The following is an 18,444-nucleotide window of genomic DNA, read 5'->3' as shown; positions in this document are numbered from 1 at the left end:
AAAAATTTCAAGCATTAGTTGTTGAATTAATTTTTAAGGTAACTTCTTGTCCCCCCCAAGTTCTTAAGCATAATTCTATCCTTCCATGAAAACATGTTTGGCACAGTTCAATACAACGGCTCAGTCTCTGAGGCTTTCCAGATTCACAGCAGAGTTAAGCAAGGCTGTGTACTTGCCCATCTCTGTTTGGGATCTTCTTCTCCTTCCTATTGAAACAAGCTTTTGGTTCCTCAATTGAGGGAATCTACTTGCACACAAGATCTGATGGAAAGGAGTTCAGTCTTGCAAGACTTGGATCTAAAATGAAGACTCGGGAGGCCCTTATCCAGTATAACCTCTTTGGTGCTGATGCAGCAGTGACAACCCACACAGAAGTGCATCTTCAAAACTTTCTGGACAGTTTTTCCAAAGTCATCCAAGACTTTGGGCTTACCACAAGCCTAAAAATGATGAACATAATGTGCCAAGGAGTTGAGGAAGCACCCTTCCTCAAGATCAACTATGAACCTGAAGTGGTGAATGAGTTCACATACCTAGGGTCCACTATCACAGTCAATCTCTCACTTGAAATGGAACTAAACATCCACATTGGAAAAGCTGCCACAGCGATGTTTAGACTGAACAAGAGGGTATTGCAAAAAAACTGACCGAACACATACAGATCTGTATGTATTGTGCATGCATTATCAGCACACTTTTGTGTGGGAGCGAGACATGGACCTTATACTCATCTGGAAAAGAGGCTCAACAGCTTTTCATATGCATTGCCTTTGTCGAATCTTTGGAATCTCCTGGAGGGACAGAGTCGCTAACACTGAGGCACTCAAGCGGGCCAGCATACCTGGCATGCAAACACTCCTCAAAAAGAGATGCCTCTGCTGGCTTGGGGCATGTGTGCTTAATGAATTATGGACACATCCCAGAGGACATCCTCTATGGCGAATTGGCATCTGGAAAAAGGCCCAAAATTGCGTTTTCAAGGATGTATGCAAGCAAGACCTCAAAGAATGGGCTTGGATGTGGACAAATGGGAAGATCATACAAGACCGCAGCCTTTGAAAACAAGAGCTTAAGAAAGGTCTCCAGAGTTAGGAGAGAAAGCAGTCCAGCTTAGCAGAGGTGAAAAGAACTCGCAGAAGGCAGAGCCCAGAGGGTTGAAACAACATCACCTTTAAATGTGGCAGAGATTCTCTGTCTCGAGTGGGTCTCTTTAGCCATGGTTGCAGCTTCCGTAAAACCAACTGGGTTTCAAACGCTCAAAGTTGAGTTATGTTATTTAACTTGTGCACACAGCCTCTCCCCAAACCTGACTGGTATGGTAGAAGGATTTAATGATGTTAAATTTTGCATCTTCTCTCCAGGGGTCCAAATCATATGTATAGCTCCTAGACTTACATGGACTGTCCCCCGTTGCTGGCACAGTCGTGAGGCTTTATATACAAAGATTCTGCTTTTTAGAGTCCTCCTTTAACAAAAACAGTGGCTGGAGAGTTAGATGCTTGGAAATGTTCTAAATTTTCATTTGGACTTTACTAGTTGGAATAGTATTTATAGTGGAAATAGTGCCATCGGATAGGTTGAATATTTCTAAAGCTATTTTTGGAGTTGCATAAGAACATTTCCTTAGTGCTTAATGGAATATCTTAGTTTGCCCATATAGAACTGATTCTAAACATTTTAAAGCTTGGTAGACTGGGAATCTCATTGTGAATTACTGAATCTTGCAAATTAGAAAGGATAAATGTATCCCACAATAGACTTTGTTCATTTGACAGATACAATTAAAATGAAATGAAATTATATTTTGCATTTTATTAGTAAAATATTCTTTCTACTATGCTGTTGGAACTATGAAAAGTCATAATCTTAATGGAAGAGCTACAGCACCTGGCTACTAAATATTTCTCATGATTAGAATAGAAACAGTTGACTGACAGGAAATATAAACCTATAGTCAGACTCAAGAACGCATTTTTGGAAGCAAAATAAACAAGCAGGGAATACTTAATTGCGTTAAATCATTTTCTACCATATTTGCCATTAAGATTGCCTTTGATTGCTGTTAGACACATCGTGGTGTATTTGTTTAAATAATATATAAGTATTTGTTTACCAGACATGAGTTGCACAATCAGTCATTCAACAGACAGGTGCTCTCTGATTGATGGATCTTAATGGCATGAAAGTTCCCTCAGGATAATAAATTTTCTATTAAGCACGTTTCAAGACTTACAGAAAACAAGTGTTAAGATGCTAAAGCTCCTCCCTCAAAGAGGCAGCACTGATCATGACATTCTATCAGTTATTCATATTTTTGTTCTATCCTGTGATGGTTCAGGTGATGAGTCTGGCTCTGTCAGCCCTCTGAAGCTCATTGGAGTTCTGTTTAGAAGTGATAGCATAATCTAATCACGCCCATTGAAATTCATTAGTGTTGAACGCCCAGGTGGCTTGCAGCATGGGGCCTGTAGGCAGCAGCTGGCTAGAGATAGAGGGGCTTAGTCTCCCCAAATCTGTGTCTACCAGCCAAAACCCCTTGCCAGCTATCATGACAGAGGGGCAGCTGAACCAAATCTGAGTGGTGTTATGCATGGGCTTCTGCTCCCCGTCCAAACTCCATGTGGTGGAACCTGTGCCCGTTAGAGAGTTTGAGTGGAGGCAGAGGTGAGGAGCAGCAAGGACCCTGTGTGCCAGGTTGCAATGCCACACAAATTTGGCACAGCCACTTTTCCATCACACCAGCAAGGAAGGGGCTCCACAGTTAAGCCATCCAGCTATGGTTAATGCCCACTCCCCTATATGAGTGACAAAGAGGTGGTTGAGCCTGTGTGTTTTGACCTAGTGAATGGGCGGTTCCTCCCAGTCCAAGGGCTCCATTGTTTCCCATCGACACAAGCTTCAGCTGCATCCCATGCCACCTGGCTCTGCTTACTTCCTCCCCATTGGCAGAGGTATGGCCTGCCCACTGCTCTCATCTCCCAAATAGTCCACCAATGGGAAGGCAGACAGTAACTGGAGGTGGGTGGCATCAGCTGGTGTCTGAACCTGTGTTAAAGGGGAAGTGGACGTGAGCAGAGTGCTCTGAGGCAGCAGCAGCTTTACTATAAAACCGCCCCTCTCAGTAACCTGGCTCAATCTTTAAATACATTTTTTTTTCTGGGTCTGCAACCTCCCTCACTTTAAGCATTGTTCCTGGTGCTCAGATTTGGCTGGGGGTGGGTTCTAAGTGCATGGGCCATGGCCCACCAATGGGAACAACCCTATTCAGCTCGGCCCCTCTCCTCCAAGGAAAATTTTACCAGCCTCCCTGATTGGGCTCTTAAGTGTTTGAGATGTTTGCATTAGAGTGCCTGCCAACTATATTACTGTGCATCCTGATAGTCTTAAAGGTTTGATTAGTGGACCTTCTTTTTCAGTTTTATCTGCAAACAACCAGCAATCTAGTTAGCTGAGGTACTCCATTTAGTAACATTCCTACTATGCCCAAAGGTGCAACCATGCTGTGCCATCATTTTCAAAGCAGAAGTCCAGTGACTTATGAGTCAGGTGACTTTTGGAGAGTCTCTTCATATTCACACTCTGTGTCCACCTTTCCCTCTTCCTCTGAGTTCTGCTCTCAAAACTACTGGGTTCAGTAGAAGGAACTGAGGCAGTTTGGTCTCTTTTATAATCTTGGTTCTGAACACTGGATGTTGCAAGAGGATGCCTGTACAACCCCAGTGTGCACTGCTTTCTGGAAAGCTCCCAAAGCTCAGCACATGTGGATGTGAATTCCAGGAGTGGGAGCATGCAGTGGCATCCTACTTACTTGGGAGAGGAACCCTTTTTTACTGTTGTAAGCCAGAATTGTAAAATACGGTAGCTAAGTAAAACCTGAAGAGCTAAACTAAGAAATATGTATTAAATGTAGTGTTGAAACGACTGAACAATTTTATTTTAATGTGAGTCTGTAACTTGTAACACATACTTTGGTTTCTCCCAGGTTTTCATTATTGCATGACAAATATGATGCTATTTTTAAAGAGAAGAACAAATCGGGTGGTAAGTAGAACATGGCTGAATTAATCCATTTCCTCTGTTCTCAGTTTCCTGCAGCCTGGTTGACTATGTTTGATGCAGTGCTTATTCTGATCCTAATACCCTTAAAGGATAAAGTGGTGGACCCCATTCTGAAGAGGAATGGCTTGCTCCCATCATCTTTGAAGAGGATTGCAGTTGGAATGTTCTTTGTGATGTGCTCTGCATTTGCAGCAGGTAAGAAGGCAACTTAGATACACATTTGATTAACTTCTGCAGAGTCCTGTTGTGAGTATCTAAAATGTTTCTGGAGTCTTCAACTGATGACTGCTCAGGAGTCTCTTGGATGGGCTGCATGAATGTGTGTGCCCAACTGTTACTGTTACTCACACTATTGCTAAACCTTAACGTTTTTATTTATCATGTAAAACTACTAGACCATTTTTCTGCTGAAACAAGGTTATACATTAAAACTTTTAAAGAAGCGTAACTTGCGGCAGTTTGTTAACTAACAATCTCCAGGATGAGGGATTTGTCTTCTCTGGTAAGCTTACTATCAAGGTCAAGCATACTGAAAAGTAGCAGAAGAGCTACTTTTATCATAATCAACCATATTATATCACTGAGTTCAGCCTGTTTTGGCTCACAGCTGGTGATCAGATGGCAAAGAATTCCACTTCATAAAATAAATGCAAAATTCTGATTCCGTATTCTAAATATTAAGGAGGCCCCAAAGCAAGGTAACCTGACTTTAATCATCTCTTCACTTAAAAGTTAAGCACAGGAAAAACAAGGACCTGTAAAAATCAGTGTTTGCCCTTAATACAGTCTGATTTTCAAATATTAAATAAACTTGAAACTCTGTTTAGAACTGTTTGTCTTTAGCTGAAGTAATAAAATTGGCTTATTGCTGAGCAAGACTTTCCTCCGACTTTGGCTTTTTTTCCCCCTTGCCTTAATGTTCCCTAATGTTTGGAATTATTGTAGTGTAAAATAGCTTAGCTGTTGCACGAAAGGAAAAAGATGGCATCGCTGTTGGAACCATAAATCATCTGCTTATGAGGATGATTTAAAGTTGTTAAGCACTGCTGATGTGGAACTGAACATCTCTGAGCAATGCTTCATAGAACCTATACCCTTCACCCAGTATCACTATAATGAACATATTGATAAAGCATTATAGCATTAAATAAATTAATCTCAGCACTTGTAATCTCCTATATTTTAGAGAGAGGGACACTTTATAGGGCTATTAAGGTTTCTCCCAATGAGAGAGGTAATTACCTTATTAGACCAAGGTCATTTTTTTGTATGTGGACAAGTAAAGTTCTTACTGTAAAAGTCATTTGAACTTAAAATAGGAATATTTCTCTTATTCTATGGCACTTGAGAACACGTGGGTAGAGCTCCCCTCTGCCAATAGGGGGTGACAGTGCCAGAAATGTTGAATGTCAGCACTATAAATAGAACTTGCTGGCTCAAAATTCTTACTTAACTTGACTTTAAAACCACAATTCGTGTCCTCACTAGTGTAATTGAGCTGCAGACTGGTTTTATATAATAGAACCCCACAAAAAGGTTCAGATGACTTAATTTTCAGGATTAATATCTGACTTAGAAATGTGATATCTGCCTAAAACCACCAGCAGAAGTCCAGTTGTTTTGGTTCATTTGGGCTGGGAAAAACTAATGTGAAGCCAGGTGGAGAAATTCAATCTTGACCTCTGGTTGGAGTAAGCTAGAATGTGAGAACCAAGTCAGATGACTTCTGGGGCTGAAATTAATGCACATTTACTCCCATTGGTCTAAAATTCATGGAGTGTTTCATCTTATAGGGCAGGCTAATCAATTGGCATTTATAAAAGCTCTTTTCATTTGACTCTGAAATTGCAGCATAACTACCAAACCACCACCGTTTCTCTAGACAGAAGTCTTGGTGACAATATGGAACAATATGAAGATACCAATGTCTTTAATCTGTAGTCTTGGAAATAACTTGTGTGCACCTTATTTTCATTTTTAATATATTTGCCTAACTGGCAGTAGTTCTGGACACGAGTTAGGCTGCCTATTAGGTTGTTTAGATTATTTTAAATACCTTTTAAATTGAGTAAATACAACTGATTAGATTTAATGAACATCTGCTGTGCTTACTTCATGCATTTTATTGTAAATTCTTAGCAGCAGTATTTAAGGTTATTCAACTGGAAAATCGACTTCATTTATAGACTCTCTAAACAATTACAGCAAGAATTTAATCTGAAAGTTTTAATAGTTAAAAGAATCTTAAACTTGTCTTGAAACTTGTCGCATTCAAATACAGTCTAACAAAGAATCAATAGATTCGAGCTTCTAAAATCTTCAGGTTTGAAGAGAAATTTATGGTAAGTTAGTCTGAAGTTGAAGGTTCATAAATAGTAGCCACGTCTTGGTCGCCGGATATCTGCTGAAGTTGCCTATAACTAGAAGAGTATAGTATACATAAAGGATCACCATACACTTTTGAAGTGAAGTCATTTCACACTATTATATATGACATAATTACATTTCAGCAAGACTTTAACTGGTTTTGCAGCTTAGTTTATTTGTAAACATTCTAAAATTAGAGTGAGAATCTGAATTGTCAGTTCTCTAGAGTCTCTATTGCCATATTTTTTTTAAAATGTAGAAAACTGGCTACATTTTAGTTACATTTTTGCTCGGTATAGCATGGTGCATTGAAATGACATTGGACAGCTAATGAAAGATCTCTACAATAAAGATGGGCAGATGTTCAGCTAAAAAGAAATGAGGGAAATATAGATGAGAGAGTGCTTTTTGGCACAAGAAAATGTTGCGTTCAGAACCGCCTTTGCCCTAAAGCTGTTCATTGTTGATGAAAACCGGTATTTTTTTAAAAGTGTGGGGATGACATTTTGTTTAATCACTCAGATTAGTAGGGGGCTCTGTCGCTGTCTGCCCTGTAACCTTGAGTACCTTAATGCTATGCTCAGAGCCCTGACTCCAGCAGCCAGCCTACAAGCATAAAGGTCTCATCCTGGCTTCTGCCAGCCTCGTTACTCCTTGCAGGGTGACCCCAACAAGGAGTTTCCTTGAATCCACCTACCCCAAGATCTTAACTACCAGACATTCTCCTCTGGTTGTCATCCCCCAAGGTGTGAAAACAGCCCCCAGTTATCATGGGGGGGGGGGGAACGGCATGCCACATAGTTTGCACAACAGAGATATTGCATGGAGTAAGAATAAACGAAAGGTTTATTTCATAGAAAAATCACTGGTTCAGAGATGAAATAGTAAAGAAAAGCAAACGCATACAAATTACCCAGGAAATAAAGATGCGACTTCACGTTTTACTGTTCTATATTAGCTAAATTCCCTTTTCTACTATAAGTTAGCTGTTGCCTCTGAACAGTCATAGAGGAAATCTGGTGTTTCACTCCACAAATGCTGGCCCTCAGTTTCTGGATGTCCTTCACTTCAACTTCCTTCTCTTTTAAGGGTTTGCATTTTTTTTTCTCTTAGATTGTGGTGCCTCACGGTGGGGGAAATTCCCTCCTCTCTGAGGGCTGGTCTACACCTAAAACTTAGGTTGACCTAGCTACGTTGCTATGGGATGTAAAAAATTGACACACCTGAGGCCAGGTCTACACTACAACCTTGCATTCATATAACTACGTTGCTCAGAGGTGTGGAAAAATCCCCGAAGGATGTAGTTATACCGACCTAACCCCAGCAGAGACAGTGCTTCTCCCATCCATAAAGCTGCAGCCTCTTGAGGGGTGGATTAACTACATTGATTAACTACATCAAGAAGTTCTCCTGTCAGTGTAGTAGCACCTTCACTGAAGTGCTGCACCACTGCAGCTTTTTTAAGTGTAGCCCTGGTCTACACTAAAAAAATTAGGTTGGCATAACTACGTTGCTCAGGATTATGAAAAATCCACACCTCTGAGCGGCGTAGTGAAGCCAAGCTAAGGGCTTGTCTATACTTACAGCACCACTGTAGTGCTTAGTGAAGACACTACCTGTGTCTATGGGAGAAGCCCTTCCGTTGACCTAGCACCATCTACAGCAGGGATTACATTGGTATTACTGCGCCGCTCAGTCGTGTGGTTTTTTCCATATCCTTGTGTGATGTAGTTATACATATATACATTTGTAGTGTAGACCAGGGCTAAGTCCTTGTGTAGACAGCACTAGGATGGAAGAATTCTTCTGTCGATCTAGCTGCGCCACTGTAATGCTTAAGCATAGACAAGCTTGTCAGCACTAGGTCAATGGAAGAAAGCTGGATTTGCTACAGCTTCTAACTACAGCAGCATGGCTGCAGCTGTTGTAGACATACCCTCGTGTTCCAAGACGGGTTTTCTTTTCAGTTTCAAGTGGATGTAATGGCTTCCCATTAACTCTAATGGTCGTCCATTGTCTTTTTCTGGCTGGACAATGGATGGTTACTTGAAGTTAGTTTTGCGTGAACAACTGGCTTGGAAGGAGCTTTTCTTTGCTGAGAGAGGTAATTGAAATTGTTGTACTGCTCATGAACATATTATTCAATATACATATGTTCATAACCACAATCTGCATACATATCTTGTGATGACCATCAAGTTCAGAACATTACAGCCTTTCATAAAAGATCTTACTTGACATTTTTTCTACACAATAAGATTGCGTACAACCAGTTGATGCAATTGCTTATTATTTGGGATTTGCACCCCTATTGTCTCCTTCGGGTGTGTGGACCCTGGTTGTTACAGGGGAAAGTATATTTTGAAATGTGTTCAAGGAGGTAGTTGCACCACAAGATATAACTGAAGGAGTTTCAGGATTAATAGTATCCATTTTCCCCCACCTGCTATTTCAATAAAATAGACTATGAAACAGTTAGGAGCTTTCTTTTCTGCAATTGATTCTGAACTAACATTAATGGTTAAACTTGTGCTATGGTACAGGAAGCTTTCCACCTTTCTCAAGAGCACGTTACAGACCACTTACTGCACATATAAGCATGCTTGAACCTTTTGGCTCACTCCCAGAGCTCGAGACCCAGCACAGCTATTGCACAGCAGTGAACTACAAAATTATCTTTAGTATGAAACTGTAAGCACCTCCATTCTAGAATCCATTTGCTCAGTTTTGACACCACATTCAGACTTTCAAAACAAGAGCAGAGTTTTTTGTTTTGTGTCCTCCCCCCCCCCCCCCCAAAAAAAAAAAGCTTTGGCTGATGTCATATACATGATTTATCTTATCAGGGACTCAGCATTATGGCACCTGTCTGGGTAGTGCATCCACTGCTTTTTATCTGGATCAGATAAAAGTGAGGAAATTGATTACTATACTTAGTCATTTTAAGCACAGTGTACCAGCAGTGCCTTATACATGGTATGCTGCAGATGTATGAAATCTTTATTATTATTATTATTTATTCCATTGTTTTGCTGCTTGGGTATAAGGTCAGATCTTGATCTTCTAACCTAAACAGGGCTGATCCTTATCTGCACTCGGATGGAGACCTGCCCGTACAACCTGAGTACTTCAGGAAAGTAGAGTTAATGATTCAATAGGTCCTGCTCTTCCCTTTGAAATAGCAATGAGCTAGTGTACCAAATTGGTTGGGTGGTGGGCTCTGTGGTACTGGTAATTGGAAGTGTATTCTTTTGGATGAGGCATAAAATAGAAGCCCTGGTCACTTGTGGTTATTAAAGAGCCCAAGCATTCTTTGTAGCAGTATGCCTAATTTCAGTCTGGGTAAACTGTAAGCTAACTGCTGAAATTTCCCCTACAATTTCATTGGGATAAGATTTACTTTCTGCTCTGAAGTGTCCTATTGCACTGATGAGCACTGTTAAACTATTGTTGCATTTCACACTCTGCATGACACTGAAATGCAGATACTAATGTGATTTCCATGTACAGTATAACTTGTAAATCAGCTTGTAAACAGCTTTGGAATTCTCTGTGATGAAAGGTGCTATGTAAATGTAAGCGATCAACAGTAAACCATTATGAATATGGTAAACAACATTTGTGTAGCACTGGTGACCATTTTTAAAAAGTAATATAGTCACTGATGTATACTTTCATGCTTGCAGATGAAATAATTCAACTTTGCGAAGGAGTAGTTTGCAGAAGTGAGATTGCCTTTAAAAAAAAAAAAAACCTCTTAAGTTTGTATTAGAAGGCTCTGTGAGCTAATCCACCTGAAATGGGGTAAAGATTTGTGTAATTATAGCTGATAAATAAGAATAGAATAACTGTAATCCTGTGGCAGAGAAACTGGATTTTTCTGAAATAGTAATAGCAAAAGTAGACTATGTAATGCTTGATATGTGAATATTACGAAGTACTTATTCCTGGTACCTAAGCTTTTGTTGCATGGTTCAGGTAATCACGTCATGCAGTAATTTGATCGTAATTTAGTCCTACGTATGAAGAAATAGCTTTTGCATTTTAGGATTCTTTTTTTTTTCTTTTAGGAATTTTGGAAGGCAACAGACTGAGTATTGTAAAGGTTAAAACAATTAATCAGACAATTGGAAATGTTACATATTATGCTGCTGATTTGCCAATATGGTGGCAGATTCCTCAATATGTACTGATTGGATTCAGTGAAATATTTGCAAGCATAGCAGGTAAGTGTGTTTTGTTTTGTTTTTGTTTGTTTTTTTGGTGGTTTTGTTTTTTGTTTTTTTAAATCATAACTTTTTTGTCCATCTCTGATCATTTTTTCCTAATACATTATAATTATAACATAAAAAGATGCATAGTAATTTTTAAGGGAAGGGAACTAAATTATTGTAGGTTACACTGGGTCAAAAGATTAGCAGACTGCTTTTAATTGTTTTGACATAGAATCACAGAATTGGAAGAGACCTTGAGAGGCCATCTAGTCCAGTCCCCTGCACTCATGGCAGGACTAATTATCTAGGCCATTCCTGACAGGTATTTTGTCTAACCTGCTCTTAAAAATCTACAATGATGGAGATTCCATAACCTCCCTAGGCAATTTATTCCAGTGCTTAACCACCCTGACATTTAGGAAGTTTTTCCTAATGGCCATCTTGAACCTCCCTTGTTGCAATTTAAGCCCGTTGCTTCTTGTCCTAGCCTCAGAGGTTAAGAAAAACAATTTTTCTTCCTTCTCTTTGTAACAGCCTTTTACATACTTGAAAACTATTATGTCCCTCAGATCCCTTTCTGCAGTACTCCTTCCCATTTTGTATGTGTGCAACTGATTGATTGTTCCTTCCTAAGTGGAGTACTTTGCATTTGTCCTTAATGAATTTCATCCTGTTTACTTTAAACCATTTCTCGAGTTTGTCCAGATCATTTTGAAATTTAATCCTATCCTCCAAAGCACTTGCAACCCCTCCCAGCTTGGTATCATCCACAAACTTTATAACATTTACCAGTTAGATTAAATGACCAGTTGTGATAAAATTAATGCACAGTAGGACATATATTAATACTTTAGAGGAATAAGAGGCTTATTTAATCTCAAATGCATCAGATAATATAATGGCAGCTTGATTAAGAACTTAAGTTTACAATTTAGAAATGGACATGAAATAATGAAGGTAACTAGTTGAGGGTTTAAAGCATGTGAGACAGTTATTATGTACATAGAAAATGTTTATTTAGAATGCAAGATCCAAAATTTCTGGGATGCAGACGAGAGAACAGTGGCATCCTGATAAAGATAATGGATTAACTGTACCTTTCCTATGACCAAAGGTAATTGTCCTTTTTCCAGCCTTTCTTAAAGATAATGAGGGAGGTAGTATGAAGCAAAGGATGCATCCTTGACCAATGTGAACCACTAGCAGCAGCAACAGGTGAAATCCAAAATGATCTATAGTTGAGTGTGATCCCAACCAGTAAATATCCATGTTGAAGCTTGGAAGTGGTGGGTGCCAGGTCAGAATCTCACTAGAAGTTTTCTCTTGTTGCTATTTATTGTCTAGATATTACAAAAGATGAACCTTTGTAGCTTTTACTGAGACAAAGTGAGTTTTCCCAGAGTATGAACTACAAGCCTGGGCCAATAAACAGTCAAGGTGTTTAATTAGGCTTCTTCACAGCCACAGGCTCTTTGACACTAACCCAGGTTATTATCCTACTGACCATAAGAATAGCTTGGAAAACTGCCTTTTAGCAGATGTTCAGAAGATGGCGAACACATTTACCGTTCTTTATAAACATATTCCAACTACCAGGCAGGTGCAGGGAAGGAAGAAATGCATTTTCTGTTAATATTAATAGTATCTATAGTAGAAAAGCTGATTTCCTCCCCCCAACCCTTCAAGTGCATTTCAGATGTTGTGCTACATGTATGTATCAGACACATTGTTTGGATCCTAGCTTTAGGAACTGATGTGCTGTTCTACCTCTAATGTGGAGAGGTAAAATTATTTAAAACGTATTTAAAATTAAAACAGCAAGCGTTGGTAGGGAGTGGGGGAGAAGCAGGACGTGGTGGCATGCTCAGGGGAGGAGGTGGGGTAGGGTGTTGGGGGGGAGGTGGGCCATGGAGCTCACCCACCAATTTTTCCCGTGGGTGCTCCAGCCAGGAGTTAGCGCCTGTGCTCTGGTCAAGAAAAGCCACGGGGTAGGCTAGCCTCAAGATGACAGTGGTTTGAGAAAGCTCTCACATGGCTTGCTAGTGCAGCAGTTAATCTTTTGCTTTCCTGAGCATGAAACTTACCATGAAAAGTTAAAACAAATGTCGCCTATTGTTAATTTACCATACCATTGGAATTGAAAAATGAATGCTTTTAGCCCTCTAGCCCACAATAAAAACAAACATTTTTGATCAATCTTTCTGGATTGAAAAAGAATCTTTCAGGATCACTGCCTTGGCTTGGCTTGGCATGCAGACTGCTGGTTTGTTCTTAAAGCAGGGCTGATGGTTAGTGTGGCTATGCCAGTCAGGAGGCATTGGTCTATAAGTCAACAAGGTCAAAGGACACAGTATTCTGCTTACTGTTAAGTAGCTCTAGTAAAAAGCTTTAAGGAATCTGCTGGAAATGATTTTCAAGACCTGCTTTTGTCTCTAGAATTGTCCTACAGGCATATTTTTATTTAGTACTTCATGTGGTAAGTACCAGGTAAACTGAAGCACTATTCAAACCACATCTTCCTGGAACTGAATCACAAGTCTCTGTAAATCTCTTGGATGCCATCCTTGTGTTATGTAGTGGACAGCACTGTGAGATCATATTGATTTTAGGCTGAAGTGGGAGGAGAGTGTGAATGAGACTATAAAATCTTATTTTCTGGTCTGTTTCACACACATTAGGGTTCATTAGCACAAAAAAAAGCACAGACCATTTATCTGTTGTCGCTGTTTTGTACGTGACATGGCTTGCATTGGTTTCTTCTTATAATTCAACTATAAATGCATTGCTGTTGTGATTCTTTCAATAAATTTCTGTTTACTATTTGGAGCTTGTGAACAATATTCAGTTAATAACACTAGCAACTTACTGCAATTAGATCTATAAATAGGTATTTTAATACACTATGAACATCGTACAGCTAGCTAGTCCTAATGCGAGATCACTCCCTCAGTGACCTTATTCCAGTTAAGTCACATGGAGCTTTTGCTTAGAGCCATAACATAAAATGATATATTAACAGCCACAGTAATTCAGTATCTTAAACTTTAAACATCTTTAGGGGTTCCTAACTTAGGTTCCATACAGAAAAGTTTAAGAAAAACCAATTTCCCCCTCCCCCGTAATTTATTGTGACAACACAAAACTGAAAAATTGCATACTTTGCAAGAATACAAGTAATAGTTAAAGGGCTTTGATTGGTATATAGGTTTGAGTATTTGTCAGAAGTACCAATTTTATTTCATAAAGCACCTTTTGTGTTCAGAAAATACAGATCAGAGCAGCTAAAATAACACTGCCCAAATGCTTTTGGAAACCGTAATGCTGACTGACACTGCAACTCCTCCCCAGTTTTCAGAGGCCGTGGGAAGAAATGACGGGGTTCATGGATGCTGGGCTCACAGGTAGGGAGCAGGGCCCCCCCTTTAGTGGAGGTGGGCAGGAGCAGTGGGGTTCCTGGGCAGTGAGGCAGAGTATGGTACTCACTGGTCCAGCAGCACTATGAGCTGTGCGTAGGTCCAATCCAGCAGGAAGTCGATGAGAGTGCAGAGCCGGTAGCTGGGATGGGTCTCTGCTGTGGTATGGTCAGGGAAGCTGGGGCTATACCTGGCGGAGACCAACTGGTTACTCTCCAGCTGCACTGGTGCACTGCAGAAGTCAGCACATCATCCAAGGCAGGAACTGCGCAGGACCCTGTCTCTTCCTGGCACCTGGCGTGACCAGGCACAGGCGCCCTGTGGCACCAGGGAACAGGGAGGAAGGTGGTTCCAGGAGCTGCGGCAGAGCTCAGAGCCCACTTTGCACAGGGGCTGCTGTTGTGATGTGGGTGCAGAACTGGAAGTTAACAGCTGCAGCTGATCAGAAAGAGAGCCCTCCTCGTCATCCTAATTTACCCAGCCTCACTGCCTAAAGGTGAGCAGCAGATCAGTAGTGAATGGACGGGAGCCCTCAGAATACAATGGGAATGAGATGGGACCTGTGGGAATGGAGAGGAGCCTTTCTGATGCTGTATAGGCTACTTCAACCAAAGAGAGCACAGGGGAGATATGGGGGTGGCTGGGGGAAGACAGGGAAGCAGGAGAGCCCCTGCATTGCTGTGGGCATAACCAAGCTGAGGGGCAGAGCACTGGGTGAAGCTGCTTTCCCTAGTGTCCACCCCTCCCGGCCAGCGCCCACACCAAGCGGAACTCTGAATCCACTCTGGCAGCACTACACCCTGGTCAAAAGACACGCAACTGGCACTTCCCTGGCTCAAGGCTGTGCCGTCTCAGGGAGTCTGAGAACGTCTGCCTTAGATGATTCCCTCAGATAGGATTTCCCATTATGGGACAAGATGGTTTTCAGAGGCTGCTACTCCTTTTGTCACACTTGACTAAATCAATAAGTTAGAATCAGAACATGTGACCCCAGTTCCCATATAGTCTGTTTTCCCCCTCAGGTCAATAGCAGTGAGCCTTTAGCTCATCAGCCCTTTGCTTCCATCTGTCCTGCTATGGCACACCAGTACTAGGAAATGGTTAGACTCTCTGAGCGGGCTGGGTTTTGGTGCAAAAGGAGAACATAAGAATGGCCATACTATGTCATACCAATGGTCCATATAGCCCGGTATCCAGTCTTCTGACAATGGCCAATGCCAGGTGCCCCAGAGGGAACGAACAGAACAGGCAATCATCAAGTGATCCATCCCCTGTTGCCCATTCTCAGCTTCTGGCAAACAGAGGCTAGGGACACCATCCCTGCCCATCCTGGCTAGTAGCCATTGATGGACCTATCCTCCATGAATTTTGCATGTGAAACAAGCAGCGTGCATTTACATGAATGGGCGCTAGATGCTGGGGTTTATGATCACCTTTTACAATATGAAGGTGCATGAAACTATCTCAAGTCATCTAAAAGTCCACCATATTCAGATAGGTGCGGCATGGCCTCAGAGGCCATCTTGGCTGTAGTGAACTGACCAATGTTGTGGCCTACTTGGTACTGATTTGTGTTCCCAGCCTGACTCTCTTTGGAATAGAAAGGATCAGCAGCTTTCATTTCATGCTTTTTACATGTTTATTTCATAGCCTTTAATTCTCTGTACCTCCGGCTACGTTCTCCTCTACTTCTGAGGCACTTGTCCTTTTACATGTTTTCCCCAACGTTTGACTTCATTTTGCTCTTCATTACTTAGGAGTTGTCATGAATAGTTAGTAAAGGGTTAAAGCATAGTACCTGGTGGGCATCTGACCTGAGGACCAATCAGGGAAGAGAATTTGAAACTCCTAGGAGGGAACTTTTCCCTCTGTTTGGGGGGGTCTTTGTCTTTAGCCGTCTGGAGTTACAAGGGTCCAGATGTTTTAATCAAGTCTACAAGTTTCCACCTTTCTGAACTAATTTCTTCTAGTCAAGATAGTGAGTATTAGAAAGATACGTTGTGTCCTCACCTAATAATCCTATGCTTGCAATTCTGTGTGTTTGTTATTGATTATTCTTATTCTGCTGTTTTGTGTACTGAGAAAGGGAGAGGATTCTCTCCAAAACTTAGCAAGGTTATACCCTATGAGTGTCCAGCTTGGGCTCATAGAGATTCTGTATTTTCTTGTTTTCCTTTTAATAAATTCTTTCTATAAAGACTTGATTAAATCCCTTCTACTGTGGATAGGGGGAGGGGCGAAGACACTCTCTCGGTGGTGAGACAGGCTTATCTCCGGGCAGAGAAGGGAGGGGGGAGATAGTTCCTCCTGGGTTTGATTCAAACAGTTGAATCAGGTATCTCTTTCCAGTGGCTAGGAGAGAGAGAGGGGGGGGGAGGTTTCCCTCCGATGAGTGGATCTGTATTTCCCCAGGGAACGTCTCTGGAAAGGGGAGTGGGAGGGGGAATATAGGGGTGTCTCGGCCCACGTAATCGACCGAGTGGTGGCAGCCTGAAGGAGACCTACCCTAGGATTTTGGGGTGGGGGGGAAGACATGCGGGTCCTCACTTTGAAACCGCCCAGTTTCAAGTGAGGGTAGACTCCTGACATGGTGGCAGCGGAGTTTCGATCCCATTGTTAGAAGGAATTTTTTTCAGCTGGGCTACGCTGAAGGGAGCATTCTCTTTTTCTTACTTGTTGCTTGGACAGGCAGCTTGAGAAAAAGGTGGTTTTGAAGCAGTTTCAGGGTTAGAAGATTTTCAGTTTCTTCCAGGGCTTTCTGTTACAAAGCCCCCTGTGGAGCGGTGTTTTCGTCCATTGTGAGACGAGATATCACTCAGGATTCCTAAGGTGGGGGGAAGTGCTCGACAAAGTACATTCCCATCCAACAGGAAAAACAGGTTTGGGGGGGGGAAGAGACAAACCCTCCAGCCAGGTTTTGGAGAACACCAATCCCTGAGGAATAGACCAGATTTTTCTCAGGGGTATTGTTAGCAGCAGCCTTTCAGCTGGGCTGCTGAGTACAGCAACTCAGAGCAGAGGGAGACAGAGGAATTTTTTTTTTTTTACTCTTTCCCTCTTTCTCAGTACAAAGCAGTAACATTACACAAACCACAGTTTGCTATACAGAGGATTGCTTTATCTTTCTGTACTCAAGTTATCATAGCCAGGGTTAGGGACTGTCAAACACCACAAACAGTTCACGGACTGCAGAGGGGTGTGGCCAGCGCCAGGACACAGACACAATGAGTGCCAAGGCCGCATCTAAACTGGAAACAAGACACAAAGAACTGCAATTACAAGACATGGAATTACAATTAAAACTCAAGGAGATTGAAATGAAAGAAAAAGCCAAACAGGCTGATCACAAGAGAGAAATGGAGATAATACAAGCCAAAGAGGCTGAGCACAGAAGACAATTAGAGTTAAAAGACAAAGAACTGGAAATCCAGAGACAGGCTCTGGAATTAGAAAAAACTAAACAGCAAACGCCACCCAATCCAACCCCTCTTCAACCTAATGACCAACCTTCTCGGAGAAAATTTCCCGCCTACAGGGCCGGGGATGATGTTGAGGCCTTTTTAGAAAACTTTGAGAGGGCCTGTATTGGATACCATCTTCCTAAAGATCAATACATGCTGGAGCTGAGGTCACAGCTCAGCGGACAATTATCCCTGGTGGCAGCTGAAATGCCTAGAGACCTGATGGACGACTTTCCACTGTTCCTAACCAAGGCCAGACTCAGAATGGGCATCACCCCTGATCACGCCCGTCAGCGTTTCAGAGCCCAGAAATGGAAACCAGAGATGTCATTTCCAGAGCACGCTGCTTACCTGGAAAAACACTATTTCTCCTGGATATCAGGATCCAAGGTTAAGGAGCTAGACGACCTACACCTCCTGATATTGATGGAACAGTTCCTAGATGGTGTTCCTGAGAACATTAGACGCTACATCCAAGATGGTAAACCAAAAACTCTCACTGAGGCAGGAGAGATTGGAGCCAGATGGATGGCATCGGTAGACAACACGAAAGCTACTGCCAAGGGGAGCGAATCCAACAGGGTACACACCGACACTAAACCCTACCGTCGTGGACCAATCAAACCCACACCTACAACCCACGGACAGTCACACTCTACCTCTTCTTCTACCTCACCAGTCTCCAGTAGACCAACACAAACCGGTGACCCATCAACTGGGCGATGTTTTCAATGCAATGAATTGGGGCATATCAAAGCCAAATGCCCAAAGAACCTAAACCGAGTGCAACTCCTTGCACCTTCACACCAAGGAAAGCCGGACATAGATGTATCTCAAATACCCTTAGAACATAGGGAAACTTTGAGAGTGGACGAAAAGGAGATCATCGCATGGAGAGACACTGCAGCACATGTGTCAGCTATCCACCGA

The 18,444-nt window shown here is 41.8% G+C and overlaps 1 protein-coding gene across 1 annotated transcript in view; it reads left to right on the top strand.

Annotated features, from left to right (window-relative positions):
- SLC15A4 (solute carrier family 15 member 4) overlaps positions 1–18,444 on the top strand; it is a 60,250-nt gene that overhangs the window by 26,670 nt on the left and 15,136 nt on the right. Inside the window, exons 5-6 of the mRNA XM_044990264.1 lie at positions 4,086–4,254; positions 10,497–10,652. Coding sequence (XP_044846199.1) covers positions 4,086–4,254; positions 10,497–10,652 — 325 coding nt within the window. The remainder of the gene's footprint in view (positions 1–4,085; positions 4,255–10,496; positions 10,653–18,444) is intronic.

Source organism: Mauremys mutica, chromosome 16 (assembly GCF_020497125.1).
Source record: "Mauremys mutica isolate MM-2020 ecotype Southern chromosome 16, ASM2049712v1, whole genome shotgun sequence".
Taxonomy (NCBI): Eukaryota; Metazoa; Chordata; order Testudines; family Geoemydidae; genus Mauremys; species Mauremys mutica.
Note: the sequence above shows the minus strand (reverse complement) of the source record. Positions and strands in the feature narration are given on the sequence as shown.